At 39.0% G+C, this 23,392-nt stretch overlaps 1 protein-coding gene across 1 annotated transcript; it reads left to right on the top strand.

Annotated features, from left to right (window-relative positions):
* The first annotated feature begins 16,170 nt into the window (after positions 1–16,170).
* On the top strand, positions 16,171–22,826 carry LOC148127245 (uncharacterized). Its single transcript, XM_087923202.1, has 3 exons — positions 16,171–16,197; positions 18,718–18,785; positions 21,948–22,826. Exons 1-3 carry the CDS (start codon positions 16,176–16,178, stop codon positions 22,824–22,826), a joined length of 969 nt encoding a protein of 322 aa, XP_087779328.1. The 5' UTR covers positions 16,171–16,175.
* Positions 22,827–23,392: the final 566 nt, after the last annotated feature.

Raw genomic sequence — 23,392 nt, 5'->3', positions numbered from 1 at the left:
TAGCAATTAGGATAACTTTGCCATGGCACTGCAGTTCCAATTCAAGAGGTGATTCTGTCTTTGAGGTTGCCATGATCTCCTTCAGTATTTACACCGTGTCCTTTGACAGGAGTAGATTTTTGACGCCGCTGTTTGTACATGATGTGCCTTCCGTCCTAAGGAATAATACAGCCAGACTAGCAGTGGTCATGAGCTTTCACTATTCTGCCATCTACTGGCCATTATTTTATTTTATGTTAAAATCGGGGCGCAGTATGCTTTTCAAAGTATTTTCTCTGAGAAAAGATTTTCTTTCCTCCAAATGCTTTTAGATTATTTTTGAGCAAGCATTTCTAACATAGCACTGAATATTTCTGCAATATTGTAGTTATAAAACAGTCCAATTTCACTTTGCCATACAGTAAGACAACTGATGAATTACATTTCCAGTCATATTCCTCCAGGAACTCAGTGTAATGTACACTATGCTTCCTCCTCCTCCTCTTCCTCCTCCTCCCCCTCCTCCTGATTTAACTTCTTAATAATGAACATCTGACCATGACAGCTTGGAAGAAGTTGTGTGAGACAGACAGGCCTGGAGAGGGCTGATCCATAGAGTGGCCACAATTGTCAGCCACAATCGAATGGCTGACAACAACGAGGGCAAGAGGGAAACAGACATAAAAGCAGCCCACAAAACCTTTTTCTCTCACCCATTTCCCTCCCTTTGCCTTACTTCTTCAAAGTTTAAAGAGCTTTTACAAGCCTCCACAAAAAGAAATATGAAAATACAATATGAAACACGAAAGTAAAAACTATCCACTGTTACAATACTTTCATTAGATCAGTTCAATATTGTGTACTTGTTGCAAACTTTCAAAGTTATTAAACATTCTTCCTTGAAAAGGAAGTAGAGATAAGGAGAATGTGTGCTTTGTTTCCCAACTTCCCCCCCACAAAGCCCAGCAGTAAAATTGCTTACTTAGAATTTCTGTGTATAACTCTTCTTGGGATGGATTTTGCTGGAAAGGAAACAAGTTTTGCTTATATTCAGAAAGTATTTCTTCCTTGGGTTTTTATACCTTTGAATGGATTCTGCCAAGGGGTGAGTGAATTGTGAATTATTTTGGTGGATATGGTTTGTGGTTTATAGTCAAACAACCATTTCAGCTATAGTCCACAATCAAAACAACTAGACACAGGGACAGATTTTTCCCCTCATGCCACCAGTCTTCTGAACACCTAATCCTCACAATATTGTTTTATATCTATGTATATTTACCCAAGTTGTATGGCTGTAGCATTATTATTATCCTTCTCAGGATAATAATATTACTATTATTAATAGTATAATGTACTATTATAATCCTTCTCATCTACTACCCCCTCGTATTGGAATAATTATTACAGTTATTATTACTCTGTTATATTTATACTATATGATGATATAGTTATTATTACTCATATATATGCTTCTGCACCGGAGACCTATTGTATTGTATTGTATATTGTGTTGTATTGTGTATTGTATTGTATTGTATTGTATTGTATTGTATTGTATTGTATTGTATTGTATTGTATTCTATTCTATTCTATTCTATTCTATTCTATTCTATTCTATTCTATTCTACCCTACCCTACTCTATTCTACTCTATTCCTTCACTTATACCGCATTGGAGAGCTCATCCATTAAAAAGCTGATTTTTTTAGTGAGGAAAAGAATACAGGAAAAAGATAGTATTTTAAATTGTAACAATCTACTTCAGTGTTATTCAAATACAAAAATGTTAAGTGGACTTCAAGGAGTTCCTGCGGGCTGGAGAATTCTTTAGTTGAATTTCATATATTTTAAAGTTGCCAAGTGCGAAAACACCAAACTACCTGAATCTCAGAGCAATCCTATTAAGTCCCTTTAATGGGGCTGTTTCCCATCAAAGTCATTAACTGCATGCATTTATTTCTTTTGCTATCAATGAAAAGTAATTTTGTACCAGCTACCCATATATAAGACAATATGAATGTCAGTGTGGGATATCAAACCAAACTCTTTGAAAATCTTGGTTTATATTTGTTAAAAAAATACTGCTAAGACCAGCAAAATATGGTTAATTTACGCTATAAGGCCTATTGCCTGATACTCTGCAGTAAATCCCAACCAGATAAATGAAGGAAACAAAAAGGAAATAGGAAATATTTAAAGGAGAGTCCAAGGTCCCTCTGAGGTCATCCCTAAATAAAATTCACATGCTTGCTCAGGAGTAAGTTATGTTGAAATTTTGAACATTTATTTCTGACTAACCAGTCAAAACACTGAAAAACAAAACCAAACCAAAATATTTCTGCAAACTCTTATGTGGTCAAGACGATTTTGCTTAATGTTGGGATGATTCATTTTCCAACCTTTAATTTGCTGTCCGTCAGGCATATAGGTGGTAAAAGTAGCACCTGAACTGTAGTCCTTCTAGTGAGTCATTGACCTATTCTGAGGAGAAAAAGTGCTTGCAAAGGTGCAATATCGCATATTATATCCAGATAGATAAGGAAGTCAATAAGACTAAGCTTTTAGGTTAAAGGTGTGTTCCAGAGTTATGCAATTTAATGTCTGCCCAAACAACAGCCCCCAAAATATCCAGTCACTGAAAGAAACAAGAACAAAGCTGAAAGTGCTATTAGCTGATTTTAAATTGGGGGGTGGGAATGTTGTGCCCCCCGATACCTGCCATCATCAACATTTGTCATCTGAGTCCCCTGCCCATTTCTGTCAAATGGTAGGGCTGCGCCATTTAGCAATCCTTGCAGAACACAAGCAGAATAAGTATGTTGTGGAGTTGAAGAAGCTTCTTGGATGAGAAGCGAAATGTCTTCAAAGAAAATCAGAAAGTCCAGTTGCCTCTTGGAGAAGCACCTTGGGACATGTTGTGAATGCCGCACAGAACAGCTGTTCCCAATCTTTATGGCTCAGTGGCCTGGCCGGTGGGGGGAAGAGAGGAAGAGGTGAACCAGCCCGCCACTAGTGCAAGTCAAGTTGCGCATGTGCGCATCAGCCCACCACTTGCACAAGTCAAGCTGTGCATGTGTGTGCACATGCACTGGCCAGCCGCTCATGTGACCTGGTTACAAACAGGTCACAGCCCCATAATAGGCCTCAGCCTGGGGTGGTGGTGGTTGGGGACCCTTGGCATAGATGTTCAGATTTATGTAATTAAGGTAATATTCACTGGGATCTGTAGTGTGGAGAAGTCAACACAGGCAAAATGATAGTTGCAACATTGTATTGCATCAAGAGACCTGGTGGTGCAATGATTAGAATGCAGTATTGCAGGTGAGGTGGTGTGGGCCAGGGGTGGGATTTGGTGGTTCACTGAACCAGCCATAACATTAGCCTAACGTAACCCGAACCCGAGTGAACCTGTAGCAGCCCCCCACTTCTGTAGAGTAAGATGGGCAGCATAAATATTTAATAAATAATAAATAAATGTTTATTTAGCATATTTCTGTGATAACACAATGAAAAAACTGTTGGCATCTTATATACAAAGTAGAAATAGGGACATCTAAGAACGTGTCAGCCCATTCCAGTGGTTTACACCAGACCTAACAAAAGCCACACCACGAGAGAAAGTTAAATACAAAAAGAAAAAAAGAGAGAAAGAGGTCTTCTGTAATACTTTAACCAGTTAATCTCTTTCAAGTAGAACTACTTCCAACTTGACCTGTCACTTCCCACTAAGGCTGTGAACTGATCTGAATAACAGGTGGTTTCACAAGTTGGGTGAGTAATCACTTAGCACTCAGAGAACATTTTAACCTATCAGGGAGAAGCTACTTTTAATCTGACTAATGGAGGAAGGAAACCCATCAACAGTAAGAAGGTGAACCTCTAGAAAATTGTTCTTCTTTCTTGTAGCTTCCCAACTTCACTGCTCCTTCCAAAACGAAATAGATTCCAGAAGCCAAGATGTCAGAATATTGTCAGCAGATTACATCTTGGCATAACTCCCTTCTTCTTCCCTTCAGATGGCAACTTTTGGGAGGAAAAGCAGGAGGGAAAAAAAGAACAAATAATAAGCAAACAAAGTACAGAATTGGTCTCAGCTCTTTCTTGAGGGTCCAACCAGAGATGGTATTCAGTCGGTTTGGACCAGTTCTGGAGAACCAGTAGCGGAAATTTGGAGTAGTTCAGAGAACCGGCCCATCCCGCCTCTGACTGGCCCCATCCCCATATATTCTTTGCCTCCCATTGAGTCCCAGCTGATCGGCTGGGTCTTCTTTGGTTGCCCCGCACAGGAGAATGGAGCTGGAAAGCAGGTTACTGGGGTGGGGAGGAAAGGGGGATTTTGCAGTATTTCCTTCCCCTGCCACACCCATGAAGCCACACCCACAGAACCGGTAATAAAAAAAATTGAATCCCACCACTGGGTCCAACATAATCTTCCGTATTACTGTTGGGACAGTCTGCACTTCTGGTAGAATTTGTCCATTCTGTGCAGCCATCCTGGAAGAGATGCTTAGCGCTCCCTCTCCCCATGAGAAGAGGAATGGGAGCCCAGGGACGGATTTCCTCAGTGTGAAACTCAACACTGGAATAGTTTCCCCGCTAAGTGCAACTGGCCTTCACCCTTCTGGTCCTTTTGGGAGCTGCTGCAAAAGGGCCATATTTAGAGCACTGTTTAGATACTGGTGTGGGGATGAGGTATTTGGGTGCAGCATTATGCTTTTCAGGCCTTTTGCTTTGGGCCTTGAGTTTTATGGTTCATATATTTTATGGGTTCTTATACTGTGGATTTTAACTGGAGGGCTGTTGTATGAGTAGGAAAAAATGTAAATGTATTATTATCATCATTGTTGATTGCACAGTCAGCCAGATGTTTAGATTGGATCTAGCATTTTTATCTAACTATTGAGTGGTTCCCAAGGATCTAGGGTAGGTAGATGTTGCTGTTTGATGGTATTCCAATCCCAATTGTGGTTGTAAGTTGAGCACTATCTGTAAATTGTACATACACACACAGACACATTATATAGTTAACCCATCTATTTTCCAACACAAGGCTTCTATTCTGAACCAAGTCCCCTTATTTCTGAAAAAGTAGAGCAGTTAGACTAGAATCTGCATGAGTTTCAATACCATGATTGTAATTTATAAGCTATGAGCCAAGTCACATTATTTCTTATATTATCATAAATTCACTTCAATCTGTCAACTTCACCCAACATAGAATCCTTCTGTCTATGCACAGCCATCTTAAGAATACAAAGAACCATAAATTTGGATGACCTTGAAAAATTAAGTCATCTTTATTCCCTTCAGCAGGACACTTTGCAGGTCCTAAGCAATCCATGAATTGAAGAGATAAGGTCACCATCAGATGAGTTTCCTTGAGAAAACAGGGGCTATAAAAATAGCAAATGACTAAATCACCCAGATGAGTCCAAACAATGCTGCATTGTAGTTTTTTCTTTTTTGTGCAGGGACAAGATCAGAATGACACATTTGATGACTCTGCCTCTGAAGCATGAAAGCCATAGTGCCCCACTAGATACTCTAAATGCTTTTTATCATATCTAGGAAGCTGCTGGAGACATTTTGGAGACCCATACCCATATTGTATGTTGATACAATATGCTGACAAAACTCAGTTAAAGTTCTCTTCAACCTCTGAATCGGGAGAGGCTGTGCATATTCTGAAAACAGGAGGGGTGTTCATGAGAGCCAATAAACTGAAGCTGAATCCTGACAAGATGAAGACCCTGTGATGGGTGGTTCTTGACTATGGAAACTGCAGAGTTTCTCTGGTCTACAAAGAAGTACAGATTTTGTGGGTACTGCAAGAATGATTATGGTTATTGGAGGTCCAAGTGAATTGTATGGCTAGAAGTGCCTAATGCCAAATTTGTTCAATTTAGCAGCTAATCCCTTAGGATGTAATTGTTCATGTAATGGTTATTCCACACTATGGCTGCCATAATATGCTCTTTGCGAGGGGATAGCCTTTTGTGCTTGGATTGCAGTTGTCAGATAGACATAGACTGGGACACATTGTTGCTAAAGCATTTGCTTTGGTAACCAGTACATACCAAGCCAGGTTCCAAAATTTGTTTTTGACCCATAAGACTCTAAATAACTTTGGATCAGGACTGTGTTTTTAGTATCCCAGTCAATCATAAGCTACATAAGAGGGGATCTTATTGCATAGGTCAATAGCAATACACAGTATCACTAGCAAATGGTCACTTCTTGTAGCAATAGCAATAGCACTTAGTCTTATATAGCACTTCACAGTATTTTACAGCCCTCTGTAAGTGATTTAGAGCCAGCATATTGCCCCCAACAATTGGGGTTCTCATTTTACCAATCTTGGAAGGATGGAAGGCTCAGTCAACCTTGAGCTGGTGAGAGTTGAACTGCTGGTAGCTGGCAGACAGCAGAAGTAGCCCGCACTACTGATTCTAGCCACTGCGCCACCATGGCTGTAGTAGGTATATGTTGGCCTACCTCATCTCCCAGTATTTTCCTTTAAGGATTTTAATGGATGTTTTTGTTTTTAATTACTATATTTTCATTGTTTATTATTGCATCTTGAGATTCATTTATATGGGATATAGAAACCTATTCTATAAGTAATAAAAGTAAAGGTTTTCCCTGTCCAGTCATGTAAACTCTAAGAGGCAGTGCTCATCTCCGTTTCTTGCTTGAGGACATTTTCCATAGTCATTTGTCAGCATGGCTATATGCCAAAGGTGCACGGAGCACTGTTAACTTCCCACTGAAGTGGTACCTATTTATCTATTTGCACTTGCATGCTTTCGAACTGCTCGGTTGTCAGGAGCTGTGTCAGGAATGGGAGCTTAGCCCATTATGCAATATTTGGGTCTTGAACTGCCGACCTTCTGGTAACTGCTAGGCTATCACATCCCCACACTATAGGTAATGATAGTCCATAAAATATTTCCTATCCACTATTTAGAAGAAATCCCCTGTATTTTTTCCCAAATAAATTACCTCCTTTAAAAAAAAAATTGTATCCCGAGGAAGAGAGAGAAAGAAAAGGAAAAGGAAAAGGAAAAGGAAAAAAAAAAAAGAAGAAACCCTCATCTTTCTGTAAACCTGAGTTGTTCCTGATCAATTAAAGTTTTTGGCTATTTGGCTTTGTCTTAAGCAATATATTCTCAACCCTTGTGGTTTGAGCTAAACCTATTAAAGTTGGCAGAATAGAATGCAAAAACCACAACATTCTATTGTGCATTGATTCAGCACTTCAGCATTTGGTCAATTTCAGTTTTGGAAGTTAAGACTGTCAGAATTAAGGAGATATATCTATCTATCTATCTATCTATCTATCTATCTATCTATCTTAAGTTTTCGCGGGTACTTACATGTATGGCATTCAGCTTTGTTTGGGTATTTTCCCACGTCATTATAGTTGTGCTTGTAAAGTTGTAGCAACGTTTCGGCAGAATCTCATCTGCCATCACTACTGCCATCCTCACTAGTCCAACACATGGAAGCCACAGGTCATAGCATCAACTTCAATGGCACCAAAACCCTGGCCACTATAGAAAACCCCAGCCACAGAATCATCAGAGAAGCCATAGAGATTGAAAAAAGACCAGAAAGCATGAATAGAAGAGATGATTCCACCAGACTGTCAATCATTTGGAAGCCTGCACTCACAAACAAAAAAATCTCCACACCACAAGCCAGGCAAACACCTGGGCACAGACAGATCCCCCCTGATACCTCCAGCTCAAACACACCCCAACCAGGCACCCAGATGAAACCTAGCTTCCTAACTAATGATAGCCGTCCATTTACCTGGAGCCAAGCTGCACTAAAGGCCTCCAATAAAGTAACACAATGTTGCCAGCCAATCAAGATACAAAAAGAGCCAAAAAACAGACAGAAGATATTAGAAACACCAATCAAGCAGAACACAGCAAACTCCAAGACCAATAACACAGACCAAGACTCCCAACCAATCAGGGTGAAGAAAAAACCATTCTGGCACAGCAATAGGCTGCCCCAAATTTAAATCTGAAACCACTGTAAAAGTCGGACTCACAGACGAACACAATACAGAAGCCTGATGATGGCAGATGAGATTCTGCTGAAACGTTGCTACAACTTTAAAAGCACAACTACAATGACGTGGGAAAATACCCGAACAAAGCTGAATGCCATACATACATACATATATACACATATATATTAGCTAACATGTAAACCCAAAATGAGTAACATTTAAAATAGTTTTGGTTGGTTATATGTATTCATGAAAAAATAATACTATACAGGCCTAGCATAGTTGTAGTTGTTTACAAAAGAGGGGCATAGATGTTACCTGATTTCTGTGTTGACTGTGTAAGACAATTTAAATTCAGATAAAATCCTAGACATGCAGTACTTATGAAAATCTATGGATAGGCTGAGTAGAACTGTCCCCATCTCCACCCCTATTTTGATTTTTTTACCAGTCCATCTAGGACCATCATCTCAAGGCGTGAGTTTCTGCTCATAGATCATAATTACTCAACCCAGTCTGCTGGGTGGTTCATCCAGTCCATAGAATTTTGAACATCTGGTTCCGGATTCTCTATCAATGGAGGGAGGAGGATTAGAGGAGACCAAAGGAGGCATCTTATGAAAGATGATTCATGACCTGTTGCCCCATCCTATTATATTACCTGACCCACTGGGACAACACTTGAGATGTTTGTTATCCCTCATACCGACTAAAATTCAAAACAATATTTTCTAAAGCTCTTCGTTTAATTCCCCTTCGAGCACTGCATTTGTCTTGTAGAAGTGAGCTGATAAATAGAAAAAGCTGCAAAGGTTATTCAATTATTCAATCACTTCTAGCTCTTTGCAGGTGCCATTCTCAGAACCCCCTTGACATGGCCAGTCTTCTAGACTGGACTGCTTACATAAATACTCCTGAAGCCATTAGCTTTCGCTCAGCACGAAGACTACCCTTCAGAGCTAATTTCTCCCTAATGCCATCTAGAGTGAAGGGCTTCAACAAGCACTACAGAATTTTGAGTAGCTTTTGCTGAGCAATGAACATGCACACAGCACCCAGTTTAAGAGACTTTCAGTTGGGAAAGAAGGCCAAGAGGAACTGAACGGCTATTTTGCTTAAGGGATGCAAATCAAGTCACCTTCACCACCTAATTGCTTCATCAAAATGAATACATTACCCCACTCTGGCACAATGAAGAGTTCCAGCAAGGATTGACAAACACATTATCTAGGGAAAGAAATTGCAAAGTGATCGCTGCTTTTTTGAAAAATAAGTCAATCAATCGTTTATTACAGTCATGGACCAGATTACAAATAAAAGCATTAAAAGCAATAATAGTACTAAAAAATAAAAATAAAGACAGACAGAAGAACATGTTGTAATTGGTGTGGACAATCAATGGGCAGTTAAAGTTTGCTTAATTTTACATACACCATAGCAGAATTTGACCACATTCAGAGAAACTGCTTCATAATGATCTGATAACAGTAGTTGCACATAAAAAAGATCAGTATATCCCAAATATTTTATGAAGTAAGGTTTTACATATTGAATCTGTGAGTCCTTAAGTGCAGTAAAGCACTTGAGCTATAGTTTCAATGGCCTCTTGTCTACAAAAACATACTCAGATCATATGGTACTTTTTTGTTTATTGGCCCTCCAAAACTTCCATGGGAAGAGCATTGTTGCAGCAGCCTTTTGGATTTTGAGGATGGTTATTTGATATAAACATCTCTCTGCTTTAAAAGGGGAAGCAAAAATAATTCAGAAATACAGAGTTGTGATTGAACAATGGCTGGGCCAGGAAGCTCTAATATTTCCATTATGCAAATCAATGTAAATAAGTTTATTATTCATATATAACAATTTCAAGAGGGAAACAATGGCTGAACGACTGTGAATTACAGCAGTCCCAAAAGCAAACATGCCCAGTTGGGAAGGGAAGTAATGTGTTCAATGACAACCTTGTAAAGTATTCCAGTATTGTTCTCCAGTCATCTGTAATGTGTTTTAAAGGAAGCATACTGAAAATTATTAAAATTTAAGGAATAGAAATGTGTGTTGTATGGATACATAGCTTGAAGAAGGTCTCCAAGCTTTCTATGCTTTTTCTATGCTCTTTTTCCATTTGCTCTTTCTTACAGCAGACCTTGGTTTGCAATACATCAAGTATTGTGAAGAATCAGTTTTGACTGTAACAATACCTGCTTCAGCTGATGCAAAGTATGGTGTCATGGGCAGCTAATGATGTCAGGACTTTGGCTTATGTGACATCAGTATTGCCCATTGGCTTCTAGTCTCTTCCAGATGAAAGTCAAGGTTACCTTAAAAGCCCTTCATGGCTTCTAAGCAAGGAATATATGGGACAGTTTTCCCCCAATTGTTTCTCCACATCCCACCTGGTCCAAAAGAAGTGGCATGGTCTTGGTACCTTTGGCTAAAGAGTGTCAGCAAGTGGGGCCCAGGAAAGGACTTCTTCTGTTGTAGTACCCATATATGGAACTTCATTCCACCTGAGATCAAAATAGTTTGACCCTGTTAGCCTTTTGTAAGGACCTAAAAAATTGGCCTTTGCACCTGGAAATGTGATAGACCCTTTCTTGGGTTTATTGAGGGTTATTTTATGAAGTTCATAATCATATGTTCTTATATTATGTATTTTATTTTATTTATTATGTTACTGATCCACATTGGCACAGTGGTTAGAAAGCAGTACTGCAGGCTACTTCTGCTGACTTCCGGCTGCCTGCAATTTGGCAGATCGAATCTCACCAGGCTCAAGGCTGACTTAGCCTTCCATCCTTCCGAGGTGGGTAAAATGAGGATCCAGATTGTTGGGGACAATATGCTGACCCTGTAAACTGCTTAGAGAGGGCTCTAAAGCACTGTGAAGAGGTATAGAAGTCTAAATGGTATTGCTATTGCTGTGCTGTTTGTGGACCCAATGTAATGTCATTCCTTCCATACTGAAGAAAGAAGGGATGTATATCTTAGTTTTCTGTCTTGCTTTTTATTCCAAACTGGCCCTCAAAGCAGTAATTTACTTTTAGCAGGAGCATTTCCCTGTCATCCAAATTAAGCATCTACTTGTTTTCCTTCATATCTGTACCAAAGTTCTTAGGCAAAGAAAGATGCTGTCTTGATCCCAGCTTTATTCTGAAAAATAAAATATAGCTGTACAATGCTGTACAATGTCAACATTATGCCTCTCTGCCTTGTTGGACTTGCTTTCCGAACCAGCTAAAAATGATAGTTCCCTTATTAGGCCCTTTAAAAAATTAAATGTACAACCAGACACAAAAAACCACAGCCACTGCTGCCCTCTCTATAATGCCCTTATAATACCTGCCTGCTCTATTGTTCCAGAATGTCTATTCCCCCACCCATCTAACAGACAGTCAACTATTCCATTATTTGGAAATAATAAAGCGAGGTTTCATTACCAGCTTGTCCATTGTGAATAGACATCTGTTTAAGCTTTGAAGGTTTATCTGCTTTTAAATTAAATAAGCCTTTTTAGCACCTTCCTCCCTTTACAATAGGGAGAAAAATGACAGGTTGCCTATTAATTGCCCATAAAGTGATCCTCTAATTTGTCCTAAGTTCTGTTTTGGTTCCTGCAAGTGTATATTTAAGTCTTTCCCTTCACTATTTTTAATCAAATAGCTAACTGTGAATGCAAAAGAACAATGAGAAGAAAACAGTAATTACATTCTCCACTAAAACCGAAATATATATTCAAGCAATTCAGGAAAAGCTAATTAATGGGACATTAATACTCTTCATCAATAATTCCAAGCTTGGATCAACAAGAAATAATATTTTGTTTTTGCTGAAGGTGACCTCAGCTTAAAGGGCTATATAAAAAGGATCTTAATAGTGCAGAAGGACATTGCTCTAGATTTATTCAAATGAAACCTCTTACTAATATCAGCTAATTATTCCAGCTAATTATGGAAGAAAAGTACTCCGACAGTGGTAGACAGAAGTAATATTTAGATATTTCTGCGAGTGAAGGATAGTGAAGAGAAAGTTGGGCTTGGGCTGAGAAGACTCACATCAAAATTTCTTCTCATTAATGAAGACAGTGAGTGACTTTTTTTTTCTTAACCTAACCAATTCACATGAATGTTTGGCAGTGGTGGGATTCAAACCATTTTGCCACCGGTTCGGTGGGCGTGCTTGGTGGGCGCACCTTGTACATGTGCACACATTTTGTGCAGATGCAGAGGTGCTGCAGGTGCAGAGGTATTTGTGCAGGTGCAGAGGCATTCCACCTCACCTTCTGCAAGCCTGCACTCTCCCGGTAGTTTCAGCAGCTGCCGTGCAGCACTCTACTGTGCCGCACAAAGCAGCTGTGCTTCCAAAACAGAGGATAAAGGTGAGTATGGGAGCCCAGATGGGCAGGTGGGCCAAACAGCAGGCCAGAATTTTGTTGAAGTGAACTGGTTTGGTGGCAGCTGCTCTTCAGAGGTACCAGTTCTATGGAACTGGGCTGAACCGGTTGCATCCCACCCCTGATGTTTGGATAATAAAATTGACCAGAGACTTCAGTGGAAGCTAGGAGAGGAAAAATGTGTATATTGCAGCTCCTAGACAAGAGGAACAGATTCTGAGCCCCTAAAAATAGTGGTCAATTCCAGTACTTCTCCCTAACCTTCTCCCTAAACTTCTGCTAAATATCTCAAGCATTGATTTGTTTCTGGTCAAAGTTGGCTGAAGACACAAAAAAATGATACAGTATGGTAAATCTTTTCCCACACAACATATCCTCAGTTTTGGTTTCTCCAAGAGAAAGAGAAAACCACACACACACATATGCCCATTGACACAAACATTTTAGGTAACCCTTGACCAACACATATACCCTATTATATGCTGAATAGTTATAGGCCAAATAATGGAAACAGGACACAACAACAAAAATAAATTTTAATATTTTTTGCAAAACAAGTAGTTCTTTAGATATCAGATAAGATGACCAAACCAACCAACCAACAAAAAACCCTTCACAAATGACTTAGTTGTATTTTTGCAAGATTCCTAAAACAGTTTGGAACATTTGATGAAGAAGTTGAATGACTTTGGAGCTTTGGACGGTTATAAAATAAATGGAAAACAAAGATGTTAGTCAAGAATATGGCTGCATATGAACATGAAATTTTAACAAAAAAAATCAGGTTTTAAGATGGAAAAGAATATCTTAAATATCTTGGAGTGATATCAACACAAATTCTAAATTGTTTCAAAATAATTATGAGTCTTTCTGGAATGATATTATTTATTCAGTAGGGGTAAGCTGCAACTATAGAGATAGGGCAGACTCTCTGTGATTAAGATAAATGTCTTATCAAAGATGTTATTCCTACTTCAGACCCTGCCAATATTGATGACCAAGGCTTCATTTAAGCAATAGCGAAGAGATATTTCTAAATTTCTTTGGCAAGAGAAAAAAAAACAAGAATTATGTATAAATTGTTGCAAATGCCAAAGGAAGAGTTGGTCTTCCAGATTTAAAATTATACAGTATTTTGAGGGATATTGTTTGGTCTGGTTCAGGGATCAGCAATCTTAAACACTCAAAGAGCCACAAAGGTCCTAACTTGAAGCCCCTCATTCAATTCTGGAGCCAACTGGAAGTCCAATTCCTCTCCCATATCGTCCTGGAAGTCAGAATCCTCCTAGCGGAGCGTCCTTTTTCCTCTACCTGTCCTAACTGAAAGCCCTATCAATTGTGGAGCTGACCGGAAAACCTACCCCTTGCCATAGAGTTTCTTCCTGGTGCACTGTGCTTTTCTCTCCCTGACCAGAAACTCCTCTCAAAATTGTGGCACTGAGCAGCTACAGGAAACTGCAGCAGAAGGATGAAAGAGCCACATGTGGCTCCAGAGCTGCAGGTTGCCAACCTCTGATCTGGATAAAGGAAAGGGTAACCCTAAAGAATAAAAAGTTATTGGAATTGGAAGGTCATGAACTGAGGTTTGGATGGCATACCTCTCTACATATGATAAATTAGAATTATAAAGTTAAAATGAATGCAGATTTCCACAATCATTTTGTGAAGCGTGCTATTTATAGAGTTTGGAATAAATAAATAAAAAAAGTTTTTTTCTAAAATACTTGAAATAGTATCTTTCATTAAAGGTGAACCTTCTTTTAAATAAAAAAAAGATGTGGAGTTAGGAGGTCATACATGTTATTGGTTTACTTATTTATAGTTGAAAGAAAGGTTCAGCTAAAGCAAAATGTGGTTTTGAAGCTTCTAAAATGAATTTGAAATGATATCAGAACATAAAATGCTGCAATAGTTAAAGTTAGAGAGTGAGTATGTTAAACATATGATTCAATGGGCAAGAAATTTTGATTATAATATAATGTTAGAGCAATGGGAAAACATGTTGACTAAAGGATTGAAATTCACTTTGAGTTATAATTTTAAAGAGATGTTCTCTAAAATGATGGACTGATGGTTATTTGACGTCAGATAAACTATCAAAGACATATAAGGGTGTTTCAAATATTTGTTGGAAATGCAAGTGTAAAGGAAGGTACTTTGTTGTGGATATGTGACAAGGCAAAAAAGGGTACAGACAGGGGTGGGATTCAGCCTGCACAGATTGGTTCAGGCCAATGATTAGTTCTGGCGATCAGATCGCCCACCTGCCCCTGTGATAGTCTGTCCTATATTTCCTTTGTTTGAAGCCCAGCTTATAGGGGCGGCAGAGTAGATTGCCGTGCATCAGCTGTTTTACTCACTGAGACTGCAATAGAAGTTAAGTTTTAGAGCTGTTTTCAAACATATTGTGTGTATGTGCAGCACTCAGTCAGCGAACTGGTTGTTACACTGGTTGAATCCCACCACTGGGTATAGATCCATGGTTTAATTCAGAAAATTTTAAATGGAGTTACAATGGAAACCAGAAAGTTTTCTTTTAGAACTGTTAGATAAAGAATTGGGGGTGGGTGGGAATTGGAACTCTGTTGCTACATGCTGATGGCTGCAAGTATTCTACATGCTCAGAAATTGTTTAATCCCAACAATGGAGGTATGGATTCAAAAGATGACGGAACTGGTAGAAATGGCAAATGGAAAGTATTGTAGTATTTGAAAATAGTATTTGAAAATCACTTCTTGGCTTTCTGCATGAAAGAGGGAAAAAATGAAACTTTGGATTTGGCAAATAAGTGTGTTAAGTGAAATGGCTAGTGGCTATTACTTAGCATAACTAAAAAGTTGATATTATAAATTTACTATGTATTACAATATGTGGTACCTGACTCAATAGTACTAACTGCAAGAAAGATCTTGGAGTCCTAGTGGACAATCACTTCAATGTGACCCAGCGGTGGGCTACAGCTGCCAAAAAAGCCAACACAGTTCTAGGCTACATTAAAAGAGGGATAGAATCAAGATCATATGAAGTCTTAATACTGCCTCATAATGCCTTGGTCAAACCTTCATAATGCCTTGGTCAATACTGCATCCAATTTTGGTCGCCACATTAAAAAAAATGTTGAGACTCTAGAAAGAGTACAGAGAAGAACAACAAAGATTATTAGGGGACTGGAGGCTAAAACCTAAAAAGGACGGTTGCTGGAAAATTGGGTATGTCTAGTTTAATGAAAAGAAGGACTAGGGGAGACATGATAGCAGTGTTCCAATATCTTAGGGGCTGCCACAAAGAAGAGGGAGTCAAGCTATTCTCCAAAGCACCTGAGGGCAGGACAAGAAGCAATGGGTGGGAACTAATCAAGGAGAGAAGCAACCAAGAACTAAGGGGAAATTTCCTTACAGTTAATCAGTGGAATGACTTGCCTTCTATGTCCTATCTCAATACCAAAGCAAAGAATGTGTATCTAATGTATCTCATTATTAATCCTGTTTCACTTGACAATAATTTTACTTTTACTAAAAAGAAAGTGGTAGCAGCACCATCACTGCTTTTAAAGGGATCTGCTGAATAATGCTCCAAAACAATTCTCTTAAAACTCCAAAACATTTCAGAACAGGATTTTTGAAGATTGCAAGCATATTTGGAAGAGTTTAGGACAAAGCTCTTGCAACCCCAGAAGATATGTGGTTAGATGATCTACCTAATCCCAGGAAATTTCAGAGAGTACATAACCACTGTCACTATGCTGCAGAACATCATTCAGACACAGCAGAGCAAATGCTGCATTGCAAAGAAAAAGGTAAGTCAGTATATTTTTATTTTGACACTTCCTCAGCAATTATTTGGAAAAAAGAATTATCAGTATGAAGCACCGCATAAATATCAGCTGGTGAATTTTGATCACTTTGAGATACTTCTAATTTAGTAGAAGATATAGAAGGAGCAACATATCTTCAATTATATCACTGAAATCAATGGACTCATAGCTACTTTGACCCCAGTTCTTTACATTCACTATTTCTTCTAATATTATGGTCAACTATAAGAAGGGCGTTATTCGTTTTAACAGATCATATAGTCAGCAATGCTTTTAGGAGAGCAGGGTTGCCTTTCCCTATTTTATTTCCTAAAACCTAAAAAGAACAGTTGCTGGAAATTGGGTATTTCTAGTTTAATGAAAAAAAGGACTAGGGGTGACATGATAGCAGTGTTCCAATATGTCAGGGCCTGCCACAAAGAAGAGGGAGTCAAGCCATTCTCCAAAGCACCTGAGGGCAGGACAAGAAGCAATGGGTGGGAACTAATCAAGGAGAGAAGCAACCAAGAACTAAGGGGAAATTTCCTTAAAGTTAATCAGTGGAATGACTTGCCTACAGAAATTGTGGATGTCCAACACTGGAGGTTTTTAAGAAGAGATTGGACAACCATTTGTCTGAAATGGTATAGGGTTCGTGTCTGAGGATGGGGTTGGACTAGAAGACCTCTGAGGTCTCTTCCAACTCTGTTATTTTGTTATCTTTATGCACCAAAAAGGTGGAAGTCTCTGCTTTTTGTTTCTCCCAGCCCCAACTTTATTCTGTCTATTTCCTTTCCTTCCCAATGTCTTTATTTCCATTTTAGATTAACAAAAAGAAAAGTTTAATTATACACAGACAGACAAGTACTACTTTGACATGGAAAAGGGCCCCACAGATACTATTCTGTTATTCCAAGGTTGTGGACTAAATTAGGATATTGTCAAAAAAAAATATTCCAGAACAAATAAATAGCAAAGCCCTTCTATGTTCTATCACAATACCAGCAAAGAATGTGTATCTAATGTGTCTCATTATGAATCTTGTTTCACTTGAAGATAATTTTATGTTTACTAAAAAGAAGTTGGTAGCATCAGCATCACTTCTTTTAAAGGGATCTGCTGAATAATGCTCCAAAACAATTCCCTTAAAACTCCAAAACATTTCAGAACAGGGTTTTTGAAGATTGCAAGCATATTTGTAAGAGTTTAGAGCAAATCTCTTGCAATCCCAGAAGATGTGTGGTTAGATGATCTACCTAATCTCAGGAAATTTCAGAGAGTACATAACCACTGCTACTATGTCGCAGAACATCATTCAGAGAAAGCAAAGCAAATGCTGCATTGAGATAAAAAAGGTAAGTCAGTATATTTTTATTTTGACATTTCTTCAGCAATTATTTGGAAAAAAGAATTATCAGTATGAAGCACCACATAAATATCAGCTGGTGAATTTTGATCACTTTGAGATACTTCAAGTTTAGTAGAGGATATAAAAGAAGCAACATATCTTCAATTATATCACTGAAATCAATGGACTCATAGCTACTTTGACCCCAGTTCTTTACATTCACTGTTTCTTCTAATATTATGGTCAACTATAAGAAGGTCGTTATTTGTTTTAACAGATCATATTGTCAACAATGCTTTTAGGAGAGCAGGGTTGCTTTTCCCTAGTTTATTTCCCTTTTTTTTCCCCTGCTCTGCAAGAGCAAATCAAGATCAAATTCACCTTCTACTAAAGCAAATCTTGAACGTATGGGAAGGATAAATCCTTTCAGATCCATTTCCTTAGGGTTATAAGGCTGTCATGTTTCTTTATATTTATGTTTAAAATGATATTTTAACAATTTTTTTCTATGATGAATAAAGGGGAAAATGAAAGTATTTATATAAAATAGTAATTCCTTTTTTTCTATTAATAGCTTATTACCAATGCTTGTAGTCAGATAAAGCTCAGGTATTAAGGAATCAGAAAATCAGTCACTGAGCTATCTATGCTGTTCTCTGTCCATTAAATTCAGTTGTTCTCTTGTGAAGAAAGAAGGTCCATACCCTGAATGCAGCCACTCAAAGGATTCTGCCCAAAAGGTTTGGAAGGGTGTAATCTCAAAAGTGTAATTGACCCACATTGCTCAAGATCAATAATGTCTCTTTAAAATATAAATCAGAAGATTCAGTTCAGACAATACAATACAGCCAATGGGAGGGACAAAGGTTTAGATTTGTTTTTAAACGAATGAGGAAATATTCAAGAGAATGCTGGAAGATTTTTTTTATCATTGATATTTGTTAGAAATCAACAGATGATTATATCACTTTCTTAAACACAATTGTATACCATTTACAGGTATAATTAAAGCCATGAGACCTGGGAAACAAAATACTAGATATCCATCTAATGGTAGGAACAAGTTCTAATAGAGTTTGTAACTAAGACCCAAAAAACATTTTCTGAAGTAGCATGAATTAACTTCGCATTCAGTTAACTAATCATTAATAACTCATAACTATTTGTTGTTACAGATTTATCCAACAAAATGAAGATTGTAATTGTTCTTGTCTGTCTTTTGGCCATCATTGTTCCCTCTAAGGTACACATTAAGGATTGTGATTGCATGGTGGAAATATCTAGGATTTATGTAATGGTTAGAAAAAACAACAGTTAAATTTTTGAGTCATGTGTTGCTTATGAAATGGGGTGGGGCAGAGCATTCATTTTTCTCAAGATTCTCCTTTGATGTTTCAGTGAAGGAAATCAGCATTTTTATTCCACACTGCAAAAGGAAGCTGGGACTGATGAATCAGAGAGATAGAAACAGGGAGTATTAATTTGGTCAGTTAAAAAAGAAAGACTCCTGGGTCCATAGTTAGCCAAAAGTACACTTTACTAAAGCCAAGTTGTTACAGAAGAAGCAAAGCTGGATCTGGAGTTTTCATACCCAAAGCATATGGTTAACTTTCCCTTGTTCCCATCCACCACCACCATGACCACCTGGTTATCACTGAGTGTCCAATTAGGTGTTAAAAATGGAGTTACAGTCCTTGTCTTAGCAGGCTTGATAGTTCCACATTCCTTCATGTGACCTTGGAACAGCGATTGACTCTCACAGCATGGCACATTTCATGGCTTTGTTTTCCTCAGACTAGCCTCCTTTTTATCTCACCGCACGATCTCCCCAACTCATTGTTTATGACCACCTGTCAGCAGGCAATGAATAGTGTAGCAGGATGGCAGTCCTGACTGCTGCCCCTCATGGAAAAGAGCTAGCCAAAAAAGAAATAGAAAAAGAGAGTTAAGGTTAGACAACAGACTTATTTAGGCTTCTCGGGGTATTTATTGTGAAATTGGTGTGTGAGATGAAGTGAGCATTCAATGTCTGAAGGAGGGAAATCATTCCATAAGACTTAAATATTGCAATTTGCTTCTATAAAGGCAGGGGTCAAAGGTCTCCTTGACTTCAAAATGTTATTATTCTTCAATTAATATGGGAGAGGTGGTTTCATTGTGGGATACACAGATGAAGTAGTCGCAATCTTTAAAACTGGGTGGATGCGTTTAAGATTCCCCCCCCATCCATGCTAAGTCATCTCTCAATGAGGGTTCTCCCTTATGCAGCTTAAACCACTCATCATCCTTTAAAGCACTTTTGATAGCTGGGTTAATTCATCCACCACTTCTCCCTTAGCTTTTTTCTGCATTGTTGTAAGGGCAGGGATGCTATCTGACTGGATGGAATGATGGAATTTATGACTTCTTCCTGGGTGCTATTGTACTGGGGCATCCTGGGCAGAGCATTAGGTAGGAATTAGAAATAGAGGAATTAAAGCGGTTGAAATATAGTGCCCACCTGACTAAGGGAATAATTTCCATAGGATCTTCAATTGGAGAGTCTTTGGGAGGTGTAGGCACAGGGCTGCAATACCCTCTCTTGCTCTTGGTTCTTTTGTGACCCACTGTCTGGGTTTCTTGCTGGGCTCCCAAGGTTTTGGGATCTCATTTTGGTCTGTTCTCTTTCCTCTCCCACTGCTCTTTCCCAGGGATGGACATGTTTGCATAATCTCTACAGTGGGTGAGCTGTCCCAGTAGATTGCTGTTTCAGATCTAGTTTAATATTAACCGTCCCCACTTTGTCAGTTATAAAAGAAAGACTCCTGGGCCCGTGGTTAGCCCAAAGTATACTTTAATAAAGCCAATTGGTTACAGAAGGAGCAAAGCTGGATCTGGAGTTTTTGTGCCCAAAGCATATTGTTAATTTTCCCTTGTTCCTACCCATCCTCTAGTTATCATAGAGCAATGTTGGTAAACCTTTTCAGCACCAAGTGCCAAAACAGGAGCACGTGCAAATCTTTTCAATCCTGAGCGCCAAATTGGGTGTGTGCATGCGCATGTCGAAAACCAGATCATACACACTGTGGCCTCCTTCCGCTGGAAAGCTGGAGCCCCTTCCCAGTCTCGGAACAAGCCAGTGAAGCTACTCCGCTCTCTTGCCACTTCTTCCAAGGGAGAGCAACAACTTCCCGGCCGGCACGCCTCTTACCGCTTCCCGGCCAACATGCTGTCCCTGGCATTCCTCCCACCTGGCTCAGCTTCTGTGCAGCTCCGCCTCCCCAGAAGAGCAGCAGCAACAGCTGCAGGGGGTGGGGGGAAGGGCAGGAGTGATCAGCCGGCCACCACAGCCACTCCCATGCCAGTGAGCCATGCCAAGGCTCCTGGGCCGATGGTTAGCCCAAAGTATACTTTAATAAAGTTAATTTTCCCTTATTCCTATCCACCCCCTGGTTATCATAGAGGGTCCAATTAGGTATTAAAAAATTGTTAGAGTAACAGTCCCTGTCTTCTCATGGGTCTCATGGGGTGGCATTTATTTTGTTTATTTGTTTGATTTGTCAATCGCTTACAAGATAAGAGGCATAAGTATGAACATGAGTAAGAATACAGGAAATAGGTACGAATAAATGGGAACAATAGGAGAGGGATGGTAGGCACGATTCTGCACTTATGCACGTACTTTAATTAATTTCATTAATTAATTAATTAATCAATTTCATGGTTTCGTTTTTCCCAGGCTAGACTTCCCCTTATCCTTATCTTCCCCCATCCCCCACCCCCATTGCTTATGACAGGCTGACAATAGGCAATGCATAGTATAGCAGAATGGCAGCCCTTACAGGGAGAGAGAAATAATATTGAGTCCATGCAGGAAGTTCATCAGTTAGAAAAACTTGAAATAGATCCTCTTACTCATTATCATGGAGTAGTTTTCCCTGAACCTTGGCCACTTTAAGATGTATGTCATAGCTACCTGGGGAATTCTGGGAGCTGAAGTTCACAAATCTTAAAGTTGCTACTGGCATACTGTAGAGGTTTCAAAGTAAATATTTTCTGTTAAAAAATTTCCAAAGATGGATCTGGGGATGATGTTATTTGAAATTTTATAAAGTGACAGCCTAACCCTAAGGGAGATCAGTTTCTACCATCCCATGACCTATTAAGGCAACTGAAAACTGAGAATTAGTGTTTTTTTGTATGGTTTTCTAGATATTTGGCTGCAAAAAAACCAAAATGCTTGGTTGATTACTCTTGTGATGGACACCAATCTTGACTTTCATTTGGCTTGGGGAATCAGTTACATAGCACTGCTGATTAACTTATTTAGTCAAAAACATTTATTTAAAAAATTGAAATATTTTAAAATAATATTAAATATATTTGCCCATTTTATGTTTTCCTCATTCTTCTCCTTCTCTTTCAGACCAGCAGTAGTGAAAGTGGAAGCAGTGAACAAAGGGGATCCAGATATTATCCATCCCCAAACCCAGCTTTACATTTTGGCTCTGTAAATCCTTCTTACTATCAAAAGGATATAATTGGCTCTTTAATAAGGGCTTTAGCAAATGTCAAATCAGCCCATATTGCTCCTTCAAGAGGCCTGGTGCCCATCATTCCCCCTGCGCCCATGGTTCCCCCAGCACCCATAGTTCCCCCAGTGTTCATAGTTCCCCCTGCTCCCATTGTTCCTCCAGCGCCCATGGCTCCCCCTGCACCAGGTATTTTATCGTCTATTTATAAGAAAATATCTGACTTCGCTAGCAGTGTGGTTGCTCCTGTACCAGGTATTATATCATCTAGCCTTAAGAAAATATCGGACTTAGCTAGCAGTCTGGTTCCCCGTGTACCAGATGCTATATCATCTGCCTATAAGAAAATATCTGACTTCGTGAGCAGTCTGGTTCCCCGTGTACCAGATGCTATATCATCTGCCTATAAGAAAATATCTGACTTTGCGAGCAGTCTGGTTCCCCGTGTACCAGATGCTATATCATCTGCCTATAAGAAAATATCTGACTTCGTGAGCAGTCTGGTTCCCCGTGTACCAGATGCTATATCATCTGCCTATAAGAAAATATCTGACTTCGCTAGCAGTGTGGTTGCTCCTGTACCAGGTATTATATCATCTATCTTTAAGAAAGTATCTGACTTTCCTAGCAGTCTGCTTCCCCCTGCGCCCATGATTCCCCTTGCGCCCATGGTTCCCCCAGCACCCATGGTTCCCCCTGCACTAATGCCAAAGCCAGGTATTATACCATCAATCTTTAAGAAAGTATCTGATTTTGCTAGCAGTCTGCTATAAAAGGTGGAAGGGAGTCGAGGAAGTAGGGAGTACCAATGGGAAGGAAGGAAAGGGGATGACAGGGTGATGGGAAACAGAGGTATCAATTCAGAATGAACTGGCTGACCAAGGACGGAGCTGTGAGAATGGAAAGTGAGACTCCATCAAGATGCACCATACCTCAAAGCCGTTCCCCAAACTTCTAAAATGAAATATATTGGACACTGACAGACTGGTAGAAGGCCAGGGAAGAGGGAAAAATGCAAACTGCGCGGGAATACAGCTTTGCTTATGCTGTAATTTGTTGAACTTAGTAAAAGTTAACCTTTCACTTCAATCATGGAGTCGAGGGTATTTCTTTCCTTTTTTTAAGTTTTAAAATAAAGTTTATTTAAGTTTCATATATTTAAAACACTTAAAAAGAAACAAACATATAATCAAATATATATATACATATATACATTTTGCAGCAGGTATTGAGCATTGGTTACATTTTTCTTTTCTTTTTTTCTTTTACTCTTTCCTAAATGACCAAGTGGCCCTCAACCTTTTTGACACCAGGGACCAGCTGCATAGAAGACAATTTT

This window comes from Pseudonaja textilis, chromosome 2 (assembly GCF_049901715.1).
Source record: "Pseudonaja textilis isolate UNSWEBS1 chromosome 2, rPseTex1.2, whole genome shotgun sequence".
Classification (NCBI taxonomy): domain Eukaryota; kingdom Metazoa; phylum Chordata; class Lepidosauria; order Squamata; family Elapidae; genus Pseudonaja; species Pseudonaja textilis.
Note: the sequence above shows the minus strand (reverse complement) of the source record. Positions and strands in the feature narration are given on the sequence as shown.